The sequence below is a fragment of the Thunnus albacares genome, chromosome 19 (genome assembly GCF_914725855.1).
Source record: "Thunnus albacares chromosome 19, fThuAlb1.1, whole genome shotgun sequence".
In the NCBI taxonomy this organism is placed as follows: Eukaryota; Metazoa; Chordata; class Actinopteri; order Scombriformes; family Scombridae; genus Thunnus; species Thunnus albacares.
The window spans coordinates 9468983-9494152 of NC_058124.1; the positions used below are offsets into that span (position 1 = coordinate 9468983).

Consider the following 25170-nt stretch of genomic DNA (forward strand, 5'->3'; position numbering starts at 1 on the left):
AGTCCTGACTGACCGCTATCGGACAGTTGGAGTTTGAAAGGCTGGCTTGGCTGTCTCATTATCCCTGGAACCAGACATTTGTGGGCAGCACATCACGATTCCTCACCTCCCTGTCCCTGTCAGCATATCTCCTACACCCTGTCCTCTGAAAAACAGTTGAAAGCCGCCTGCACACCGCCATCCTGTGCTCTTTTCTGGGTTTTCTTGCCTTCTGGTAAGACATGAGGAGGCTAAGTAGCTGTTAAACATCTAGCAAGTCCCAGTCATTGCATTTTTGGGTCTTTCGGCATGTGAGAGAGAGGCTGTGGTGGATTGCATTAACCTAAGCCTACCACTAAATTATGCCAGTGTTTCGAGAAGCCCTTGGCAGTGTGGAGAGGCAATTCATCCTGACTAAATGTAGGTTGCCATGATATGTGAAGAGTGCTTTGTGGAGAGAGCTTGGTGGAGCCAAAAGAAGCTTCAATGAGTCCTTTACCTCAGCTTTGAATAAATCACCCTCAAAGTGTCAAAGACCACTTGTGTTTTATCCCGGCCTGCATGATGGGGACTAAGACACTCAATGGATTAGCAGGGCCAGAATTTGGAATAGGGACAGCAAGGGCATTTCATATGGACAGCCATCTAACGCCATTGTGAAAAAGGCATTCTCAAAGGACCAGTCTGGCTGTGCCATCCGCACCAAAGCACTGGGCCAAAACTGAAATATTGGCACTGAAAAGCATTGAGGGATCTGATCCATAACAACACAGATGAGAATAAGCGGTAGTCAAAACATCAGAAAAAGAGATGTCTATGGTATTGTCCAAAAGGGTTGTTACCAGCTTTAATTGGGAAGTTTTAGATGATTCAGTTTACATTGTGATTATTACTTTGCATTATATCGTCAAGAAAAAAAAAAAACAGCTGTTATTCTCAGCCTCTAATTTTTACTTTCATCAGTACTCCTGCTCACTATAGCCTTGTCCACTCCATACTGCCTTCTAATCTGTCAGTCTGCTCCATTCTCAGTGTCCTCTCCGAGCAGTATGGCTTCCCAGCCTGTCTGAAAAAACCATCTGTCTGCCACTGAAGAGGGACAGCTAGACATGCTACAACCATTAGAACAATGGATTTCTACTGTTCCCTGTCTCAGGACTAAACTTCATCCTTGCATGCCCGGCACACTTTCACTTTATTGCAGTGTCAACATGAGACAAGTCATTCCACTCACAGGTTGTTGCATATTCCCAAGGTATCTCACTTTCCCACAAATTCCTCAGTGTTCCAAGGGTATTCTTTGTTCTTTCTCCTTGTAGTGTTTGTTTTGCTTGTTTTTTGACTTTACTTATCAATCTTAGTCCTTCTCACTCCCCATTTCCCCTAGCTCTCACTTGAAATATCCAACATACATTAGTGCAGAGCTAAAATAACCAGAGGCCGTGTCCACCGGGCACTATTGCTTTCATTTTTTCATTACTTTTGTGTATAGATTGTTGTGAAAAGAAAGATGCTTGATTTTACTTGTCTTCTGCCAACAGAAACCATATATTAGATACAGTGGCTATGCCTTGTTCAAGAAAGCTCTTATATTGAGTTAAAGGTGCCTTGTGGAACTTTCTTGCAAATACACAAAACATGTTTTCATTCAGTGTTTCTCACAAAAAACATATTGGGTGCACTGAATATGTTCCCATCCTCATAAAACATTTTTAAAGCTGATTTTTTAAAAATACTTTAAAGAATACATTGTTTATATCCCTTTTTGCTAGCTAGCAGTCTTCTTCTTCACTGCTTTAGTGGCCCATTGCTGTGGTTCTTTGATAAAACCGCAACCAACTGTCAATCAGTGTAAGAACATAAAACTGGTAGCAGGAAAGAGTATTGCATCATGTCCATGTGCATATAAGTTATACAAACAAAACAGGTACACACTCGCAAATCATTGCCCCATAGCACTACAAGTGGTCAAAGATTCCACAGGGTACCATTAACTTAAATTTGCTTTCATTTATTTGTCAACACTATAACTTGACTATTTTGTTCATTTAATTCTTTGTATTGTTGCTAAAGTAATAACAAATCAACAGTTACTACTGGTAATTTGATGAAAATACATCTTTAGCCAAGAATATGCACCATGTGAGCACACTGCAAAACAACAATAAAGGTCTAAAAACTATATTTTGACACAGAGCTCCTCGGCAAGACAGGGCTACAACAGTAGGCAATAATGAAGGATCCACCTTAGTTGATATTGATAGTATAATTAATCAAATTACCAAAAAAACAATTGGCACATTTTGAGCTTTTAGGGCTCCTGGGGTAGTAATACAGCCTTGCATCTGATATATTAATATAGTATAGATAGTTCTGGCATTTTGCTATTTTTCAGCCCATATTTGTTTGTTTTTGGAAGTGACATCACACTACTGGCAAGATTTTTGTGCAGTGATCCGTGGATAACAGAACATGTAGCCAAAGCACACATAGAAAAAAAAAATATTCTTGTGGATTATCAATTTCACTACGCATGAAAAGTCTGATGCTCCATGTTCCTGCTTTTTCAGTATTCAAAGCCCAGAGTGCTCTACATTGTTTTTTTGTTTGACTGTGCTACATTAAATTTTCAGGACTTTCTGTTCAGACCACTAACACACACAAATCTCCCAGCACTGTCAGAAACACACAAAAGCATGTCCTGTCTTTATCATAAATATCAAACAAAAGCCAGCACGAACAAGACATTCCTGGTGGATACACTCTTAGTCAAGTTGAAATTTGTTACATCTCCTTCCAACTCATGTCTGTCCACGCTTCACTTTGTCTCCCTGTGTTATTTGTCGGCAAAATCTTTCCTTAGGTCACTAGTGACACACCAGTACCACAACTTAATTACCCACAAACCTCTGGGAAAAATAACCAAGAGGCACTCTAATCACTGTGACTCTACTGCCAGAGGTAATGTGAAAACCCCTTCCTTGCTTTTACTCTGTCACCATGTATTTCGTCCTTGGGGCTGGCTTCTCTATTTTCTGCCTCCTCTGACATCTCTCTCATCCCTCTCACTCCCTTGAGAAAGTTCCAGTTGGTGGCCTTTCTCCAGAGTGACTGATGGCAGCTCCATGGGTAGACTCATCCACACTTAATTACCCACAAGCCCCTTGGAGGGCAAACGTAGAGTGACTGAAGCATGCGCATTGTGTCATCCCCTCTTGTTCTTTCATTGCAGCACCGCTGACTGGACTATTAAAAGCCTGTCCACTGTGGCTATTTTCACCATCTTACATAACAAAGCCATTTTTGGGGGAATTCCACTTTGGAACGATTGTTATTAACATAAATATCACTCAGAGTTTATATATTTTTAATGAAATAATCACTTTGAGTTGACATTTCCCCTTCTGGTTATTTCAGTGCAACATAACTTCAAACCGACAGAAATGTTCCTCTTACGTTTTCAGACAGACCAGCGGGGCCTCTGATTGGTCACAGTTAAGCTTCAGTGCTTCTGGGTAACAGAGTTTGTCATGCCCAACACCCAGAGTGATATTATGAAAAAAATGGGATTGTGAGTACACTGCAAATCAAGACAGACCTCGTTGTTCCACATCCACAGATGCCCTTGAAGCAGCGCATATTCACATATGAGACACTCGGATCAATTTGAAAATTTATTTTCATATAAAAAGACACTATGAAAACATTAGAGGACTACTTTGTACAATCTTATGTATAAAAAGAACAAAAATGAGGGAGAAAAGGAAAGGGAGGGTTTTTTTCAGTAATAAATCAACTGGAATGTTGGATGGTTGTAGCAGTCGGTTAACATCTAAGCATCGAAGGCTCAAGGTAGGAGGGTGAAAGTGAGCATAGTGGGTTTGAGTTGGCGTCCACGTGGAGTTAAGTTGCAAATTTGCTTGTCTGCGTTTCATATTTCTTAATGAGTTTGGCAGGCTTTCAAAACACACAAAGGAAAACAATGTGACACACTAACATACTCCGACCACCTGACCAGCATCCTCTTGCGTTATCATTTGCATCATCCCCACTGTCTATTATATAAAAAGAAAAGCAAAGCTGCAAGATGATCCTTAGCAGAAAGAAGAATACTGAAGTGGCACATTCAAGTAATAAAACATCTCAGTCCATCAAGCAGCATCTCACTTACCGTTCTTGAAGATGAACAATTAAAATCCCTTACTGAGTTTAAAACCAGTCATGCTGTTCTTACGTTATGAGAGATGTATGGAAAACCTCACTGATGTGAGAGGAAAATAACAAAATCTGAAATTAAACATTTGCATTTTAATGTTCTTTCTTTCTTTCTGCAAATCACATTTATAAATTACCATGGGAACAAGGCTTTTTGGAGGAGCTTTTTCTCTATAATGTACAAAAAAAAAACTTATTTGTATTCTATGTGTGGGTCAAATCTATTTCACCTGAGATGGATGTTTTCATCTGCTATGTAGTAACACCCATCGACTGGCACTGTGTAGCTGACAGACCGCTGTTTTGTTCAGATTGGACACACTGCACAGAAGCGCTGGATGCTGAGCCTCAGAGAAGGTCAGGTGAATGTGACCTTAGCTCGGCAACTTGGGGCCGAACCTATCTTGCTCTTCTGAGAGGAGGTGAGCTGTAGGTTCGCCTATCAGCTGATTAGCTTGAAAGGTTAGAAGGACCGCACTCGTGTTTCACCATCTGCGCAGTGCTGCACTACTACCACATTAGGGATCTTTAAACAGATGGTTTGAGGGCTGCATCGGAAAATGTCAGGACAAATCGCCGTCCCCGGATAATTACTGTTTTCAGCACTCCCCCCTTCTTAATCTGCATCTCTGCCTGCCTTCTAGCTCGCTATGTATTTTTGGATCTTTTTCCTTGGCTACCATTTTCTTTTACACCCTTACATTTTTTTCTCTCCTCCCTAAATTGTCTCTCACCTCTCTCTCCAGATTGTTAGATTAAAGGGAGTTGCTTTGAACATAGACAGAAAAGTTATCGAGCCATCTATTGAATTCATCCTGCACTCTGACACTTTCTTTCTGTCGGTGTATGGAGGACTGATGTGCTAATGTAGCAACAGCAGGAAACTGGTTGTCCTCTTGTAGCGACTGAAGTATAGATGCAGAATGTCAAGCAGGAAGCCTCACCACTGGCTTTTGCTGCTGTTTCCTCTTCAGTCTGTCACCTTGTAGCCTTACAACCTCCGTGACTCCCTCTCTGTCTGTCTATTCCTCTCTTTCTCTGCAGCTGCCGCGCTCACAATCAGATTATACAGCACAGGACACGATCACATGGAAAGGAATCCATGTGAACCAGGAGTTATATATCTGGCTTCACTGCTAACATTAAGATTTCATGCCTCCTGGTAGCACGACGCTGGGTGGGCAGAATGAGCAACAGAGAAAGAAACGGGAGGTGTGTAGTAGATGAAAGCAAAAGAAGGCATGTTTTTTAGGACAGAGCTTTACATCCACGATGGGGGTTCTTGAGAAAAGAAGAAAATCTGGCTCAGATGGTGTCTAGTTTAATATATTATTGGCTGCAAAAAACTTCCTCTGGTTATGTAGAGCTAACAATATTTCCTTCAGTAACTGGAAAAGGGCGACTTAGCTGCTAAACTGATCGATACTTAACTGTAAGCGCATGTTATTGAGGAATGGGAGATGCTAAACAGACTTTGCACAGGTTCCATTTGGGCTGAAATGACTGAAATATTCTCTTCTCTGGTATTACTATGATTGGTGATGGGTGAAATGGATTCAGATGCTGCAATCTTTAAAGGCTTTTATCTCCAAGCAGGGTAGGAGAGGGGGGCGGGGGGCGGGGAGGGGGGGGAATAAAGAAAGGAGATGCGAGAATCTGCATGATGATCACAATCCTTCTTTTCCCTCATGAGTGGATAACATGCGGCACACATTACCTCAGAAAGCAAGCTCACATTTATGTGCTGCATGTGTCCTAAATCATTTTTTTTTTTTAAAGTTCCACATGGGTTAATTCTCACAGGAAATGAAAAAAAAAAGGAAAATAAGAATGAAAAAAGGCAGCACAAGCACAAACCAGTCTGAAAAATAAATCAATTCTTCTTGAACAGTTAGACCACAGAACACAACTCAGTTGGTAGTTATTTGTTTCAATCGTATTATTTTTTCATTAATAGTTTCAAACCATAGGGGAGGACTTTTTTTTTTTTTTTAACTAAACCATAGAAAATACACAAAAGGGGGAATACAATGTTGACACAGAGGATGTGAGAGGAATGGATGGATGGGACTGTTGAACCGGAACCCGCAAAAAGCAGAGAAGATGGCACAATGAGCAGCTCTTTCCCTGACCCCCATCCCCTATCCATCCAAATGACAAAGAGAAAAAGTAAAAAAAAAAAAAACAAAAAAAAAAAATGAGAGATTGAATGATTTCGTCATCCATTAGAAGGGAAAAAGAAATAAATGAAAGCAGGGTGCCTAGGGGGCTACCAGTGTGAGCAACCTCTGTGAGATTTTTTTTTCCCCTTGCTATAAAAAGAACTGAACGGTGCAGAAATATTCTTCTCCCACCCTCCCCCCCAAATCATCAAACAATTGAAAGAGGTTTTCTTTTTTCTCCAGAATAAAATCAAGACATTTTTTCTCAGAAATAAGTTTTTCGTAGTTTCTTAGTTCATTTAAAAATTTTCCTCAATCGCAGACGTGTCAAGCCCCTGTTCTTTCTTTTCAATATAGTCTTTGCGAAAATATAGAGTAGAACAGTCTTCTTTCCATGTCTGTCCACTGCAGCAGTAAACAAATACAGTATGGGATCCGACAGAGCACATTGCAGGAGACGGGGAGCAGTGTATGTGAGATCTTTGCGAGTGTGTGCGTGTTTGCACTCATGTCCTTATAAGTATAGCTTTCCAGAAGTTCAGTATCTCTGTGTGCATCTGCATCTCGGCATGAGCGTGTGTGTGTGTGTGTGTGTGTATTCGAGTGAGTGTGTGTACATCTGTGTGTCTTCACACTTCAGTCTGGAAGTCTCCCTCGGACGAGTCGGGTGTGTTAGCAGAGGAGGAGTCCCAGTTCTTATTGTGCAGCTCCATCCGGTCTTTCTGCTCCCCAGGCACGATGGACAGCTCAGGGGTCATGGTCTTGAAGCTGTCCCAGGAGCTCTGCTCCTCCGGGGTCGACTTGTCCTGATGGAAGAGGACGACAAGGGAAAACAGACGTGTAAGGAAAAATAAAGGAGCCGCATGAACTTGAAAAAGATACAAATCTCAGTTAAAGGGAAGTTCCACTTTAATGGAGCCTGGGTCTTATTCTCATGGTTTTGGACATAATTCCCATCTGTATTAACAACAGCAGTGATGTCACTTAAAGGTAGACAGGACAGCAACCAGAAGAAGCTAGATGATCACAGCCACACTTCTTTGGAGGAGGAAATGAAAGTGTATGTTAAAATTATTACAATTTGCTGAACGACTACCAGCAAGAACTGATTACCAACCAGGCAAAGCAGGTTACTCCCTAGTGGCCCCGAACCATCAAGGGCCCCAAAAGCCCCAGATTACTTGTGAAACAAATACTTTGTGATTAATTGCAAATGCGTTTGTCAATATGCAATAAAGCACAATGTAACCTGAAAGAGTATCTGTGAGTTTTTCCCACACTGTACTTTTTACTATAATTGTTAACTTTACCACACTTCCTCTTAATTTTGAGCTACTGAGATGCAAGTTTTAGCATCTCAGCTATTCTTAGTCTATATTATGCTTACATGCATAGTGCATAATCTTTAAGAAATTAGCTTTCCATCAAATTATAAGCAAACTAACTTGGGGAAGCGCAGTAGCAGGGAACCAGGGGTCCACAGTCTAAGTTTCACACAGGCTCCACTAGTGGGTTAATCTGGCCCTGCTTCAATTTTGGCCTACCATATTACCCGTAGTTGTGTGCCTACACACAGTTTTCCTGTGCAATTAGGGTTTATTACCAACATTACATATCTGAGTAAACTGTTGGCTTGTTCTGATCATCTGACCGCTAATGTTAATCATTGTGATGTCGCTGTGTTTCCACATTCCAGCAACTGACTTTGGTGAGTACAATGTTGTATAACCAATACTATAAAAATAACACCCAAGCTGTAATAAACAGTAAATTTTCCTTTAAAGACAGTGCCTGGAAACCATTTTTTGTGCACAGATTTGGAGATGGATACATTCAAAAATGCACTCACAGAACCTGAATTTGATCTCATGTTTCTATCCTTCAAAGAGAAACCGAATATCAATATACACACAGAGAGGCCAACAACTCAGTGCTATGTTATTTCTTAGAACCTCACAAATACTAAAAAGCAGTACTATACATACCTGTGGTTCATAGGCACCTTCCCATTTTTCTACCATCAAAAGAAAAGTACTTGTGTTCTTTTATTTACAGAAATGGTACCTGTCCTCCTTTCCCTCCCACCTTTCCCCAATCAGTAACTTTTCAGGTTGACTGATAAAAGCATGAAGCCCTCCAGGCTGAAGGCCTGTGATCGCTGCATGTGGTCCGCAGCTGTGCCCACCATGCATGTAAAATACATGCTGGGGGATTAGCTAAAAGCGGAATTAGAGGTAGCATTATGCATCAGATGAGGGCCATTATTCAAATCGGACTCGTTATCTCACGGAGATAATGATTTCACAGATATGAGCTGGGGAGACATGAGGAATCACTAGCCCAGATGACTCTTGGTGGAGCGAAACTTACAGTGACAAAAAAAAAAAAAAAAAAAAACGAGACCCGCGGTGCTTTCCACAGACGTGATGGAGCTGACTGCAGCAGAGCTTTTTGGACTACATTTATATGTACATTCAGAAGATGAATATTCATAAGACTTTTGGTGTACTTAGCAGGACGACGTGTCTTAAGTGCTTTGAAAAGAGAATAAATTCAGTGAAAATCCCAAATTTGCTCAGACCTACTGTTGTGTGAGTACCTGCATCTACTGTATGTGCATGTTTGCTTTTACTTCATGTAATCCATTAGAGTATATGTTCATCTCTGAGCATCTCAGCTATCTCCTTCAGTTTCTTTCATTTTGTTTTCTCTCTATTCTTTTTCCACAATCCTGCCTTCTCTTTATTGCCCCGACTCTTATAAAGTACACGGACTCACTTTGAGCTATTCACACCCTGAATCCCTGTCTATCTCTTTATCTGAGACACACACACACACACACAAACACACACACACACTCACACTCACAACTCATTGATCTGCAGTAGCGCAGCACTCCCTTCTCCCCCCTTGCAGTGTGATGATCGTTGCCAGAGCGCTAGGGGGCAATATCTGCCTGATTATCATTCTCCCTGCGTCACAGCCTGACAGCTGGTAAAATGAATACAAAAGGCATAATCTGGGAGCCAATTTGCATGCTAAATGCTGGCGAAGGAACATTTTGTAATGCAGGAGTGTGGGTAATGCTGCAGTTAAGCCCAACTTTATCCCTGGGAGACTAGGCTAACACGATTGTGCTGCTACTGTGTGTCTATCCATTCCCTTTCGCCATCTCTGCCTGCCTCCATTCCTCCTTGCCCCAAAGCCCCATCTCATCCCTCTCTTTTTTTTTTTATGCCTCTCTCCCTCTCTCTGCCAGTAACCCCTCTACTTACACTCGACGAGTTCTTTTCACCTCCGGCAGATGAAATGCTCCATCGCTTTTCCCTCTGTGTTGATGAAATGGGAGGGAGAAGACAAGGAGGGGTGACAAGAGAGAGAGAGAGAGAGAGAGAGAGAAAAGAAAGAGAGAGAAGAGGGGGAATCATAGTCACTGACAACTCTGCCCCGAAACAATAGCATTGTTCCCACACCTTCCGCAGGTGAACAGGCAGTTGTAGTTTTGTGTTTACACCTTACCCCCTCCCTCTCTGTCTCTCAATCCCCCCCGCCCCCACCCACCCACCAGCTCTCTCATGATAAAAATATAACATGTGCACACACACATGCACACATGAACACAGTCCAACACAGCACAGACGATGATCTAACGCACAATGTCGGCATTGTTGCGCACACATAATCGAACTGTGTTGGAACAGGCAGTATTTTTAACATCCTGGCCCGTCAAATCTTAGAGGAAAACTGAGGAAGCAAGGACAGAGTGAGATTCTACATGCTACACGCCACTAATAGCAACTACGACTACTATAGTAAGGATAAAAGAAAGGACAGCGTGTGGCCGGAAAGTAATCTGATTCTAAAAGCCGGAACAGTGAATCTACTGTGCAGTGCTAGAGGCTTTGCAGCTCATGTTTTCTAAATAATGTTGAAAGAGGATAACTAATCTGGTATTAGTGCATGGAAATGTTATCTACACTATCTGCATTATTGATTTTATACTGTAAGTGTTAACACAACACATTAAATAGTTAAAGCTGGGCTATAAAGTGGACATTGCTGACTCTGTATGTTTCTCCTCTGGCTTAAACACATAAACCTTCATTCCCCTGCTGCACCTCTGCAGTGGTATCTGCTTTTTTTTGTGTGTCTTTTTTTTTTTGTTTTAAAGCAAACCACTGCTTACACTGGCTCGTCTCTGTATGGGTGGTCTGGTGTCCACACAGCATGCACTGCTGTTCTGAAGTAACAGGTGTTTTCCTAATGGCCTGGTCGTTGTGTGTGCTGGTGATGAGTGCAAAAAATAGAAAACACAAATCCCATTGTGTTGTGGTGTTGTCGTTCTCTTAGTAGTTGTGTTGCCTGACCTGCAGCTTCATACAGCCGTGTCCGTGTGTGTGTGTCTGTCTGTGTGTGTGTGTGTGTGTGTGTGTGTGTGTGTGTGTGTGTGTGTGTGTGTATCATGAGGGGTGTGCGGGTGGCTGCTCACATCATTTGTACTTTCTAAATCCCAGTCTGCCTCAAGTTTGGGCCAAAATTGATTCCCTGCAGTGGCTCTAGCAACTTGGCTAATATTGACAGAATTGACTGAAACTTCTTTTGGCTAGAGGTATTTCAGCTTATTGTAAAAAAAAACCCAAAACAAAACAAAACAAAACAAAAAAAACCCCACTGCAACACAGAATTGTAAGTTTATGTCTTCATTTATTTTTTTCTATCTGGAAAAAGCTGCAGATGAAATTGCACATCATTCTTCTCAGTAGAACTGTTTGTGTATGTGTTTGTGATTGTGTCTTAACAGAAAGACACAAAGACAAACTTTGTGGTGTTGCTATGTAAGATTTCAAATTCACCCCTTCTGAGATTAAAAAAGATTTCCAGTGTTTAGCAGATTGCCTTGTGGGTCTATATTTTCTGCCATATGTGACATACATGTTGGAAATTTATCAAGTTTTTAAATATGTGATTGACATACAACAATTTAATACTTTAAGTTGATGCACTGGTCAGCTGCATAGATAACACAGATACCTACATAATACCACAATGTTCCTTTTCCCTTTTACTTGCTTTTGCCTGGCATTTCTATATATATGTAGTATGCAGCATCTGCATAAAGATTCTCTCTTTTGTACAGTATGTAAAAGCCTCTAAGAGAGGCAGAAGATGTCAGAGTTGGGCGATAGGATGAGCATATCAAGCCATCCGTGACAGGCTGAATTTATGGCTGACAGACTTCTCTTCTGGTCAGTTTCCGTCACCAGAATAAGAGCCTTTATATTTCTGCCTCATCAGCATTCAAAGCATAAAGCCTATTGTATATAATCAACCTCTAAAAGCAGTTTATGCCCCATCAGTGGTTGAAATGGAACCGGTAATATAAGTATTAATTCTCTGATACCGTACCATTTTAACAACTCACCTGCGGTGCTCCACTATTGTGGCTTTTTAAGAGGCATCATGGTGAAATGAACTATTATCCATTTAAAGGCTTACTATTCTAGTGGTGTGCTTTTGCAGGCACAGCAGGGGAAAATGGAACTCACATGGCCACGAGGGTGACAGTGGCCAATAGGAAAATTTTGTCAAATTGCCCAACACTTGAAGACAGAGGCAAACTACACTATTATCTGAGAATACAAGCTACAGCTGCAAGCATGACAAAGCTAAGTGAAGAAAAGAGGTTGTAGGGATTCAAAAGGAAAGCAGATACAAGAAAAAGATGCTACTGCACAAACATCTAAAGCCATCTTGAGGAGCCTCTGCTACAGTGTTGGTGGATGAGGCCCACACTCTGCCACACAGATCCCCGCTCATTTGGACCATAGAATGGAAATTCTGTATGGATGTGGGTGAGCAGTGTGGCAGACTGTCTCTGGGAGATGATGGGGGAGGACAGGTGGTTGTGGGTAAGTGGGTTAACTTTACCTTTGTTGACTTGGATGCCCATGGTTCTGCTGACTGTCTGGCTACATTCAAACTGGGACATGACAACAATCATGCAACACGAGGCCCAGTCAGCCAACAAAAGGACATAAAACAGGAAACAAACAAAAAAAAAAAAGCAAAAAACAAAAAAAACAGAAATCAATCAAATGTACCATTAAGTCAAAGAAAAGTGTGAGGCTCACATGGAAGAAACTTAAACGACATTCATACATGAACAAAATGAAAATAACATCAAACAATGTAGGAGCATACTGAGTGGATATCAGAACATGACTTTTAATAGCTGTCAGTTCACTAGAACTGGACTATTTAAGGTTTCTAAGTGTGTTTATTTTTATTATACTGTAAAGACGATGCTAGAATCAAGACTGCCTATTCAGCACCGGCATGATTTATTAGGGGGCATAGAAATAGACTAACTGGGCATAGTGGTCTTTAGCATCATTTACCCCTTAGATGGGAAGGAATCTGTGTCACAAGTAATAAGTCCCTTCAAAGGAGCCAAATCTGGAGAATGTAGGGCAAATAAATTCCATTAGTGCAACACATTGCAAACAAACGAGCAATCAGACACACAGGCTTGCTTCACTGCTGCTTGGGCCTTAGCAATGCAACGCAACGCATGCCAAGGCCAGTGCTCCCATACTGAAAACAGCCCCATCCAATGATTGGGCCCTTTTCACCTCCCTTTAATTGGCCCAAGGACACTAAATGAGCTAAATTAGTATTGTGCCTCTTGGTGCACGAAGCCAGTGTTAGGCTTGTTCCGCTTGGGCTAACCGTCCCCTCATTAGGAGCCACTGATAGAGCCAGCGTGCTAAAGCTACACTCCACCAGCCTTCGGTTTTCATGGACAATTTGTGCGGAAGGATGAAAACAGTTGATGAATTTATACGCCGCATGGAGAAGGGGGCAAGGAAATAATTAAAAACAAGCTAATGAGAGGAATTAATTGTTCAATTAATGTCTCAAACGTGCCACCATAGGCTGAGTTTAGAGGGAGAAATGGGAAAATGAGGGAGACAGCAAGAGAGAAAATGTCAAGCCGTGAGGACGTATAGAGGGGGAGAATGAGATATGAAGAGAAAGAAGAGGGGAGGACTTGCTTTATTGCTAGAATGTGAAATTGAAGCCCCTTAGCTTAATGCCAGCAAATTGACTATCAGGACCTACAGGGTTTGCAAGTACGGGCAAATTGCCCTCATTGAATCAACAAAAATTGGTTCTTTGTCATTTAGAATTATACGTCTTCATTTTATATGAGACATGCTCAAAGCATATACATTACCTTAGCTAAATTTCCCTTCAGTGGCCTAAAAACATCCATAACAGTCACTAATGTTAACTCGCTCACCTCTCTTTTATGGGGCAGGCTAATGGAAGAGCCCTCTCAGACCATAGCATAATAAGCATTTCCATACGATATGTGGCCCAAAACAATAGGATTTCATCATTGTATTCACACGCACGCCCACAGCCATTTAGATTGAATTGCAAATACAGCTTTCATAATCGAAAATTTGCTCGATGTCGCCGCTCTGATCTAGCATGAGTGAAATCACAACAAAGTAGAGTACTCGTTTCCCTTGTCTTCCTCTCCATCCCGCTGCATTCCGCACAACTCCTCGCTGTCTATCTGCAGAGGGAAGCCAAGCACGCTTCATTTAATCAGGAACACAGCAGACGTTGGAATGGAAATATATCCCATTTGAGAGCTAAAAAATGCATCAGCCAGGCTATTATTCAGTGTACACTCTCCTTCTCTGTCTCTCATACACACACAGACACACACACACTATCCATCCCACACACAGAGGCACCACACTGCATCATTGGGCACTGCATGCAAATTTGTGTTATGACCTTCTGAACCCTGTGGAGAGGAAAAGAAAGCGATGGGTGAGCACCGCGGTGACAGAGGCCGAGAAGCTGTTCTAAATCTAAACATTAGCGCAAACACTAATGCTAAGACATACCGTGCTAGATACACACTGCATCCACTCGGTCTTTCAGTAACCCCACTGACTCCATTTGTATCCTGTCTCCATTATTGAAGACACAATGAAAATGAACTCCGTCCCTCTGCTAGCCATACTGCCCCTGTCTGAGCAGCCTCTGTACTTGAAACAGAGTGGGATTTGAATTTGTTTTTATCATTAGCATGAAAGTGAAGCCCACGTTCTGTCCACTCGAATGTAGTATTATACAAGTGTTACCACTGAAACAGATATTATTCTTTTATGGGGGCAGACGACTGTGTATCTACACACAGACACACACAAAAGAAACCCCACTTGATTCAATGTCAGCAACTGTTGTCAACCAAGCTAAATAATAACTACCCTTAGCACACAGCAACCTCTGGAACTCTTGTAGCTATAGTTGCAAGAAAGAGAAAGAGTTGCTACACATTAAATATGCACACAAAAGTACAAAAAGACCAGGAGAAATATATGTTTGTGTCATAGCCTACAAGTGACCTTTGTTAGCCATAGTTTACCAGTGAGAAATTTTGCCAAGTAGATTTTAAAGGTCATGCATATGATTTTCAAAAATAACAGCAGAATACGAGATGGAGGACAAAGTGTGCATTCATTTTCAGCCTACATGCACAGCTTAGCTAGCATCAGCAGCCTGATAGGAAAGGCAGACAAGGTGATTTTCAACATGTGGTTAATGAGGAGTCTTGTGATATATCGTCTGCCTCCACCTTCTCTCAGTTCACATCTTTCCCTCTCGTATTCATGTATTAATTGCAAAATTGAGTCATCACTTAACAGCCTCTAGCTATCAGCGTGGTTAATACTGGGATTAACAATTGCCGGCATACTGAATGGGCAACACAGAGTTAACAACAGTGTGAGTGGGTGGTATGGAGAGTAAAGACAAGAAAAGCTGAAAGCAAGACATTGATGTATGTGGTTTCTATCTGTGATGGCACATGTAATGCCCAAGACCACTTTAAGCCCACTGCACTTACACAGAAAATTGGATAAGATGTGAAAGTAGAAAAAAAAAGGGCCCATGTCTGTGTGTGTATGGAACATTTTCTGATATCCACTCATCTCCCCAACACAGCCAACACAGAAATCCTACCTTTCTAGAGAAGTAAAAGGGATCAGGTCTCTTCTGACCCCATAAGCCTTTGTCATATTTCTGAGAGTCTCTCATCAGCACCCATACAAAGCGTATAGTGTCTGGCTCTGTTTAGTGCCAATGAGCTAGTTTATGGACTGAATATCATGGTTTATGAGGTGATTATAAATCTGTTTGGATGGGTCATTGTCTTTATGAACTGATTTATCACTAGGTTATGATGTTTAGTTCATAAGATTGAATTCAGGCGTTGAAAGGGACAACAATGACTGTAAGGACTGTCACACCACACAGAGCGGTGCCACAGTAATGAAAACACAACCTAAAACAGCGGAAGAACAACAAAAAAAATCCTCCACGTTTATGTTTTATCATGGAAGATAAATCCAGTCCTGCATCAGACCACCTAACAAATCCATTTCTCTTCCAGATTGTATATTTCAATTTGAATTTGTATAGGAGTTGATGTAGGTAGGACAATTAGCATTCATTACATGAATGCAGAAGCACAAGGAGTACACGCTGTGATGCACTGAACTCTTACACCACCACACTTATAGGGGACCATCGAGTATTCAGGCTCATCAAATACAGTCACTTCACTATGAGACAGCACTGACAGGGATAGTAGATGAGCAGCTACATGGAGTAAACTTTAAAGTTTGACACTGTATGTGTTACTGTAGTTATGACACATAATGAAAGTCTTGAAATTGTAGGCTTTTTGGTATCACATGTGCACTTGAAGTTAACACAAGACTGAATTACCATACTCTTGACATTCACTAAGAGGTGCCCCCCTTCCTTATTACTGCTACGCCTGTCAAGCTTTCCTTTTTTGCTCGATACATATACAGTTTACAGTGATAACGGTGGCAAAATTACCATCGAAATCTTTAGTAATTTTGAAATAATGAGTCCTTGATTTCAAACAGGTAGACAAAAGCATCACATTGATGATAGCTCTATAAGTTGGTTGAAAATGCTGCCTCTGGCTAACTTTTAAATGTTTTCATCTGACTTTAAAATAAGAAATGAGGGTCTTGTTAACTACATACATGACATAATGACTGAGGCTAAAGCTGCATTTCCCAAGCAAAAAGTCAACATCCTCACCCATTTGTGATCCATGAATTACTCTACACAGCTAGTTAGCCAGACATGCTCATGATTGCAGCTTATGTTAAAGCAGATAAACATAATGTTTTAGCTATTTCTAAGGCTAGCAAAGAGTCAAAAACCCTTCAAACTCTAAATGCAGAGTAGCGCTCTTAACATGTGGAGAAGCCGAAAGCTTGACAAGCCTGTTGTGCCTAGTTACTGTTGCTGTAGGGGGGGGGGGCACTTTAGTGAGGAGTCATTGCATTTTTGCAGCATGGAAACACAGATACAGTACACACAGTGGCAAACTATGAGATTCATACAGTGACATGTAGTGCATCAACTCATAGGTCTACTTTAGAGTGAGTTAGAAGGGCTCTACTGCACAAGGTTTTATGTGGGGTTTAGCATGTCTTACGTTGACTCTCTTTGTAAACGAGGGATGTTCTGCGCACTAGCGATGGTTCTGTGTTGTGCCTCGGTGGTGGGGGAGGGGGAACCTGCGGTGGACGAACACCGGCCGCAGTGGTTAAAACAGGTTAAAGGGTGTTTAGGGTGTGGGTTAAAGTACTGTTTAGGCACTTTTAAGGAGAGAGAGCTCTGCAAAAGTCAGGGGGGGTTAATGCATTTTTGAGATGTCGTTGCTTGAGGTAGCTAATTGTGAGGAAGATAAGGTGGAGTGAGGAGTTTCCTTTAGTCCTGTAACTGGCCAGCCTCCTTTATGATTAATATATAAGATCCTCAGTAGTGTCTTTAAAGTGACTAAGTCAACTGATCATAGGAATTTAAGGGTGAGGAACAACTTCCACAATAGTTTGGATGTCCATCTGTGACAAGACATCCTAGTGAGATGAAATTATGGTTACTATTAAATCACAGCACTCATGTCGTATATGTGAAAATCAATGTCAATGTATGTCATATGGAATAGACAGGAGGTTATTAAAATTATTATGAAACGATTATATCATTAGTAATTAGTAATCATGCTGTAATTGTCTCCTAAACACAGACCATGTGCTTCAAACACAGGCAGTGCAATACAGATCTAAAACATAAAACAGACAAACACAAAAAAGCAAAAAGGAACAAGAGACATACATACAAATGAATGCCTACAATCACACAATGGCATGCAACCACACACGTAGGCACTGGAATATGGAAGTGTATGGACGCGCACACCCACCCACACAGGCACGCACACACACCCTTCTCATCTCCATAATTACTGTATAGTCAGCATGTCCGTGTCTGGGGGTGACTCTCAAAGTGAGATGTTGACAACAGCAGAGCTGAACTCAAGCTGGGTCCTGTCAAAGGCCTGACACTGATAGCATTATCCGTGTAATTATTGAACTGCCTACTTACTTTTAACATAATGAATTTGGATGAGTAAGCCATTATCTATGCTGCCCTTTCATTTCATAACTTATATGACGTCACTAACTTTTCCTGTCGCCAAGTGCTTGCTCATGGGGGGGAATGTTGGGTACATTAAAGAGTACGGCCTAGACCTGGTCTATATGAAAAGTGCCTTGAGATAACTTCTATTGTGATTTGGCACTATATAAATAAAATTGACTTGACTAACCTGGAGGAAATATGTGTTCTAATTTGTCTTAATTAGTTTAAATACAGCCTATCTATTATTCGTGGCTTGCCTTTCATTTCTTTTACACTTGGGCATAATCTCAAAGCACACCTGAGCTCCCTCTGAGGCACATTTGCATGTCGCAGCGCGACTGTTAAGACTTCTAATATATGGCTCATGCCTTTGCAAGCCCCCTGCCATTTTTCTTCTCCTCCATAAAATATTTGCTGGACATTAATGAATGGGGAGTCGGCCAACGCTTCTGAAAATCTTGATCAAGACGTTGAGTAAATGAGGAGTGAAGGAAAAGGCCGCCTGTCTGGCACTGGGAAATGGCAGCATGTTTGCATGTGTGTGTGTGTGTGTGTTCAGTATGTGTGTGGCTACATGGCATGGGGAATATGAGAGATGTCAGGCTGGCCTCTGTTCCTCTACTGGCGGTGTAAATTAGATGTGAACCAGCATGCCGCCGATGCCGGGGGAAAGTACACCTATCAAGTCTGACTAACTCATCATGGCTCCATGCACTAAAGCTTCACAGATGAGAGGAGTGTGTGCGTGCGTGCGTGTTTAAATCTTAATGAAACTGGCCCTCTGAAGGTCAGTGCAGAGCAAGCAGAGACTCTTTTCTCTGCTGCTAATGGTGTATTAATGATTCAAAGATGCTTCTGTGTCTCATGCGCACAGGTGACCACCCAAGCAACCCCACTGACACACACCCACCTATCCACACAGACACACATACATACACACATGGACAGCCACATAAAATACATTAAAAAAATGAATTGTTAAACAGACACATTAACCATAGTGATACAGGCATAGACAAAACACATTTCGTGTAAAGGCATGCACGTTGGCTATGCTATCAGTGCATTATGGTGAGGTGGTTTAGTAAGTGTGAGAAATATTTTCACAGGTCTTAAATTACAGAATTTGGATTTCATTAAGTGGCTATGATTGATTATCCCTCAGCTAACAGCTCGTGTGATCAACAGTTTTGACAGGTATTTAATAAGACATCAACCATAGGTAAGAATGAATTAAGTTCAGGCCGATTACAGCAGGTGTAAAAGGGATTTGGGAAAGCTGGAATAAAATGTGCCTCTGAAGTTGAATTTATGAGGTAGTTACAGTTTGATTCTCCATGGATATGATAATAAGTACAACAGTGAATTAATCAAATAGCAATGAAAATATATACAGTATTCACATTACATTTGAGTTCCTTGTTAGAACAAACAATGTTTTCACATTTCTCAGGCAGAAATTTTGCTGGGAAAAAAAAAGACACCATAATGAATACAACCGCTTTCAAAAGTACCTCATGTTTGTAAATGACTGGGAGCTTTGCTTAGAATTTTTATGACTCTAATCATCTGAAAGCCGCATTTACAAGTAAATGCAATGTCACCATAGTGTGGATCATATTTATCCAGTGCTGACCACTTTCTGTAAAATTCAGCATACATTACTACTGCAATTTTGATCTGTGCAGAAGTCAGTGTCAATTATTTAGTGTTGGGGTGGGGTGGGGATTAGGGTTTGTGAAAAAGTGCAGAGGGGGAATGTGGAGGTGCGTTGGTACAGCGGGTCCCCATCCCGCATTTGGGCAATGGTCTTACCTTGAATGTGGACATGGCTGGGTCCCTGCTATACCTGTCTATGGTGTGGAACTTGGACGAGTGGTTGAGCTCATGGTACAGCTCAGAATGTCTTTTGCGAGTGTGCATCACTTTCTGGAAGGGAAGAAAGGAAGGGACAGCAAAAATGAACCTAATAGAAACAAAAAGAAAAAAAAAAAAAAGCCAAAACAAAAAGAGGGCCAATAGGGGCAGGCAGGGGAAGAGGAATGGGTAAAAGGGCTGAGGGACTGCAGTGATGCCAGCCATGAAAGGGGGGGTTAGAAAGGGACGCCGACAGACCGATCGATTGTTGGCTCATGCTCATACATCATCCACTTCCTCAGTCTTTAAGAATTTGGCAACTGGGAGTGCTGCAGAGGAGTCCTTTAAGTGAGAATTTGGTAAAAACGACTGACAGAAATGCCATTGTTACAGACCAGTGGCTGCTAGCTGTGATCCCATCAACTCAGGATTTCATCAAACTCATTAAACATATGGACTGGAACTTAACTCTTTCTTTGACAAAAAAAAAAACCCTGCCTCCCCTGTGTTCTGAATATGTCAGCTTGGAAAGCAGCTAGATCCAGATCTTTAAATCTCTGACAGCAAACTGCTTTTGTCAGTGCCACCACTGTTGTCTCTTTGTGCTAATGGGCAGTGCTGGAGCTGCTTGGCAGTAGCTAATCGTCAAAGCAGCTTGTGAGGTTGAAAGTGACACAGGGGCAAGATGCCAGCACTCACACCCGCACACTTACCGGGCCAGGACTGGCGCTTAGCACTGGCTTCAATTACTTCAGAGTGGGCACTCTCATTTCTGCTCAGCTAAGAAAGTGCTACGAATACCTGATATGTGTTATTTTGCTGCTATGTATTTTGTTTTATTTTCCCTTTTGGTATATCCTTGTCTGACTCATATTGTTTTAGGTTTGAAAAAAATCAAGGTGAGTGGATCACCAAAACGTCCAAAATAAAAAAAGACAAACTTCTACTTCCACAAGGTTCCACCCCGGTTTCCAGCAAAGTATTATTTTTTCTAAAAAGACCATATTCCTAGATGTGTGTTTGATGCTACTTAAAATAATAAAACTTTTAGTATACACTGTATATAAAAACGTAATTTCTGATGGTCTAAAAGGGTGGGCAAAGTCAATTACAGGAGAAAAAACGGCTTAAGATGAGATTACCTTCCATTAAATCATGGAAGTGTACACTTCCCTATTTCAATGGTTCTTCTCTGTCAACCTCTTTCTCAAAAGTCAATGGTCAATTGATGAGAAAAGAGTTGATTTTCAGACCCAATCTCCTTTTTCATGCAGCGGCCACTAATGACTCTCCAGTAAATTTGCCAGATAAGTAAAACGATCAGCCATGGTCACTGTTAGTAGCTTGTCAGCACACATACCTTCTACAAAAATAATACTGTATGTCTCCACGGTGGAAAGTGAATGTCCAGTCTTTTACAACAGTCTGAATGAAAACTGAATTCTCCCACACAAAAGCAGGAGTGCAAAGAGAGGTGCTTTATTTTATGCAAGTTTTTGTGAAGGGAAATACTCGCTAGAGACTGGACATTCACAGAACACCAAGGTCATTCTGTGGAGAACACGCCTGACACAAACATACTCACACACTGCCAAACCATGTCGTTCCAACAGATATAACCAGCCAATCAACTATGGCCACATACGTGTAGACCCATAACTGAATTACTCATTCAGACACAAGAAGCACTCCACTTTGCTGTTTCTTCAACCAGGACCCCCACAGTGACATGACAATGTAATTTGGTTTAATTGCACATGTCAGTGGGATGTTTTTTCCCTTCATGATGGTATCATTTCATAAATAAATGGATTAAAACTGATAATAGGACAGATTTAAGGGCGTTGTTGGAGAAACAGCATACTATGTAAGATAGGTCTGAAACAGGTCATTGTTCTAAATGCAAGGGAGGGGTTTAGCGATGCTTTAGGCTCCTCTACAGTATGCGTTACTCAAGTCCTGGCAGAAGCACAAGAAAGCAGAGACAGGCTGATGACAGGGGATGAGGTCCGAGATCTTACCTCGAAGTCGAGCTCAGAGTACCGTACTCTTTTCCTCTGGAAGAGGAGGGGGCAGGGGGAGAGAAGAAAGCATCAATGACCAACCCTTGACCACTATTGAAATTCAGACCTCTCTGTCTCAATCTCTCTATGGATCTCTCAGTACCATTGTTCGGTAAAAAGAGGAGAGCTAATATGCACTGGCTACCCAACATGATACAGATATTCTTACAACTGTCAAGGCAAAAATCAAATTATTCAGTCTATTTCAACATAATGAGATTAGTGAAGTGGAATAACCCAGAATTAGAATGAAATAATAATTTCTCGGCTCACATACTCTCAAATACAATCATTACAACCCCAGCATAAATCATCCTCGTTTCTATTTTTGGAGAACTTGTTGGAGACATTCCGATTAAAAGAGCTGCAACAAACATATGAGAAATGGTTTTCATCCTCTAATCTTGTTTGGACTCCACCACTCTCCTCTTAAGTGCCTCTGTAACTACAGCAAGTGGCACACAAGCTGCCAATTTAACAGCTGCAGACATTTCCAACTCATCTGGCCCTGACATTGCATTGCATTACATTCCATCTCTGACTTCCTATCGGGCTATCACTGTCTGCTAGATTTGCATTTGGCAGTGAGAGGAGTGACTCTCCACAGTTAGTTAAGAGCTGTATTCATTCTTTGAAAGGGCAGAGTTGCTGATCTGAGGCTATAGCAGCCAAGATTTTAAAAGGTAAAGAAATGCAAAGTGATAGAGAAGTGTCTTTGAAATGTCTTGACTCACTGGTGTCCTATTGACTTATAAAGCACACCACTCTCCTCCCATAGCGGGATCCTTACCTTAAACAGAGAAATTCCGTGATTGAGTTTGCTTAGTAATATGGTAGACATGCAACATGCATATACTTGTAAAGTATATTGCATGTTTTGGTGAGGACAAACATAAAGCAGTCATTGACCCACTCATACAAAATTCATTTACTTCTGTGATTTGCTGTTATGATGACATGATAGTTACTGGTCCTAAAGTAATAGCCGACCACAGTCACACACTAGTTTTTCATCTGTTTGGAAGCCATATCATCACCTGTCCTTACTGAAAGGAAATAGTAATTTACACTTCATTACTCCCTCCACTGGTTTTCTATAGCCCAATGATAGGATAATATGCCCTGTGAACCTTTTACATGCTTTTACTAGATCATTTAGAGTTACAATTTACAGGCCTCTTCCTAAAAATCAACAGTGAAATGAACACTGTGAGTACATTTGCGTTTTCCCTCCATTATGCGTCACCATGTTTGAATTGGGGAGTAAAACGCTGCTGTGAGTTAATCTTGAGAGGCACGCTCTGATATCCATCTCCAAATCAAGCATATTCAAACAGGGTAAAATTATAGCAGTAAATTACATCCCACAGGTTTCTCGGCTGATTTTAAATTTTTCTTTTGGTATTCATGAATGTACTTGTAGCTCTTTTGACAGTGATTTTTTATGAGTTTTAATGACTCGTCCTTCAAGTCCTCAACCCTAAATGAAGCATCTGTACGTTTTAGTCAAAGTGTCGTTTCCATCTCTTTAATCGACCATGTGAGTCAGTAACATGCCATTGGTGGAAGATCAAAAGTGTGTGTGTGTGCGTGTCTGTCATAGGGTTAGGTTAAGGTTAGGGTAAGGGTTATGGTTAAGCAAGTAGTGGTTATGGTCAGGGTATGTCTCCAGTGATTGAATGTAAGACTATGTAATGTCCCCAAAAGTGACCTAGGTCAACATGTGTGCGTGTGTGTGTGTCCATGCTATTGTGTGCTTGTTTTGTGTGTATGTGTGTCTCTGTGTGTGTAAAATGAAGGTGGGCTGAAAGACATTCACCAGGGGTATTTCCTCTGATCCTGACTGGCTCAGTCCATCTGCTGTGCCACCTTGTACGGTTAGGAGGGGGTATTACACACACATTTCACGTACTTACACACACACACACACACACACACACGTGCACACACACACACACACGCGTGCAGTAAACTAAGAAGAAGCTGTCTGTCAATATGAGAGTAACTAATTTCAACGCTCATTGTCTCAGTCAATAGCAATGTTAGACATATTGTTACTGTATATGACAGATATTATGTATTAGAAATTGTTTGAATCGTGTAAAGGCCACACTCATGTAATTATATGGACATCAGCTATACAAACTCATTCTTTACTTTTCACAGTCTTTTGCAGTCATAAATATGCCTTGATCACAATGTCCTGATCACAATCAAGTCATTTCATCTGGTATAGAATCTTATTTTCTCGGAGTAAAAAAAATACTGTTTAAAATGTTAATTAGATAAGGTAGTTCTACTTTTTCCTTATGGAAATCAGCTTGTTTCAATAGCTCTCTGTAAGTGGCATTACATTAGATGCAAATAGAGTTATTTGGATTTTTTCTTGTAATGGAAAGTGTTTAAATCCCTTGTATAGAGAGAACGTCACATCAAATAACTGGACCTCATTTGTAGAATGCTTTCTCTCCTCCTTGTCATTTCACCACTGTCAGTTCACTTATACACCACCCCCCGAACCCTACATCCTTCAAACCATGAGCTCAGTTGAAGGGTGGACACAGTCAAGATTCTGCACCTCCACCGGGAACCCTTCCCTCATCCGTCAACCTCTTACCCACCTCCAGGGATCCTGCTGAGAGGCTGGTGTTGGTATTGGTGCTGCCCAGGTTACGTGGCAGGGTCCTGGTTCTCTCCACTGTGGTTCCACCTGTCAGAATCTGCCTGACTGATGGCCTCTGGCCCGGCTTCAGCTGGAGCGAATGCCCGTGGGCGTGCATGTGTCCTCCATGGGAGTGTACAAGACCACCCTGAGCCATCATGTGGCTGTGCCCGTGGGGCATGGTTTTGATCGTCCCATAGGAGCGGTTGAGGTTCATGGTGATGTTCATGTCGCCCACACTGGACGGCACAAAATCCGCTGGGTAGGCCTCGCTCTCAGCCGGATGGAGCGTCAAGGGAGAGGGAGGTGGGGGGAAAGGAGGATCCTCCACTGCAATGTTAAGAGGCTTGTCCTCGCCCCCCAGTCCCAAACCTCCTCCTTGGGAGGAGGGTGCTGGAGGTTTGAGGCTGACCGTCCTACGAGGTAAGACCATGTAGTCTCCCTCCCCTCCTCCACTTCCACCTCCCCCTCCTCCTCCACTTCCAGCACTTCCATCCTGGGAGGTGTTGGAGGAAGGGGGCGGTCGAGCCCAGCCCAGGCCACTCTCGGTGCACAGGTAGATGGGAGCGCCGCTGCGCTGCTGCCCTTGCTGTCTCTGCTGATCCACGTTCACCTCCTTCTTGAGTGGCGTCTCACTCAGCTCATTGAGACCTCCGAGGGGTGGAACCTTGTGGAAGTT

At 41.8% G+C, this 25170-nt stretch overlaps 1 protein-coding gene across 5 annotated transcripts in view; it reads right to left on the reverse strand.

Annotated features, from left to right (window-relative positions):
- Positions 1 to 3640: 3640 nt before the first annotated feature.
- adgrb2 (adhesion G protein-coupled receptor B2) overlaps positions 3641 to 25170 on the reverse strand; it is a 203173-nt gene continuing 181643 nt past the window's right edge. For all 5 annotated transcript variants that reach the window (XM_044336656.1, XM_044336657.1, XM_044336659.1 and 2 more), the window contains 5 exons: positions 24451 to 25158; positions 21788 to 21823; positions 19725 to 19838; positions 9632 to 9685; positions 3641 to 7162 (listed from right to left, as the gene is read on the reverse strand). In XM_044336656.1, the coding sequence (XP_044192591.1) occupies positions 6986 to 7162; positions 9632 to 9685; positions 19725 to 19838; positions 21788 to 21823; positions 24451 to 25158 (1089 nt within the window). In that variant the 3' untranslated portion in view covers positions 3641 to 6985. The remainder of the gene's footprint in view (positions 7163 to 9631; positions 9686 to 19724; positions 19839 to 21787; positions 21824 to 24450; positions 25159 to 25170) is intronic.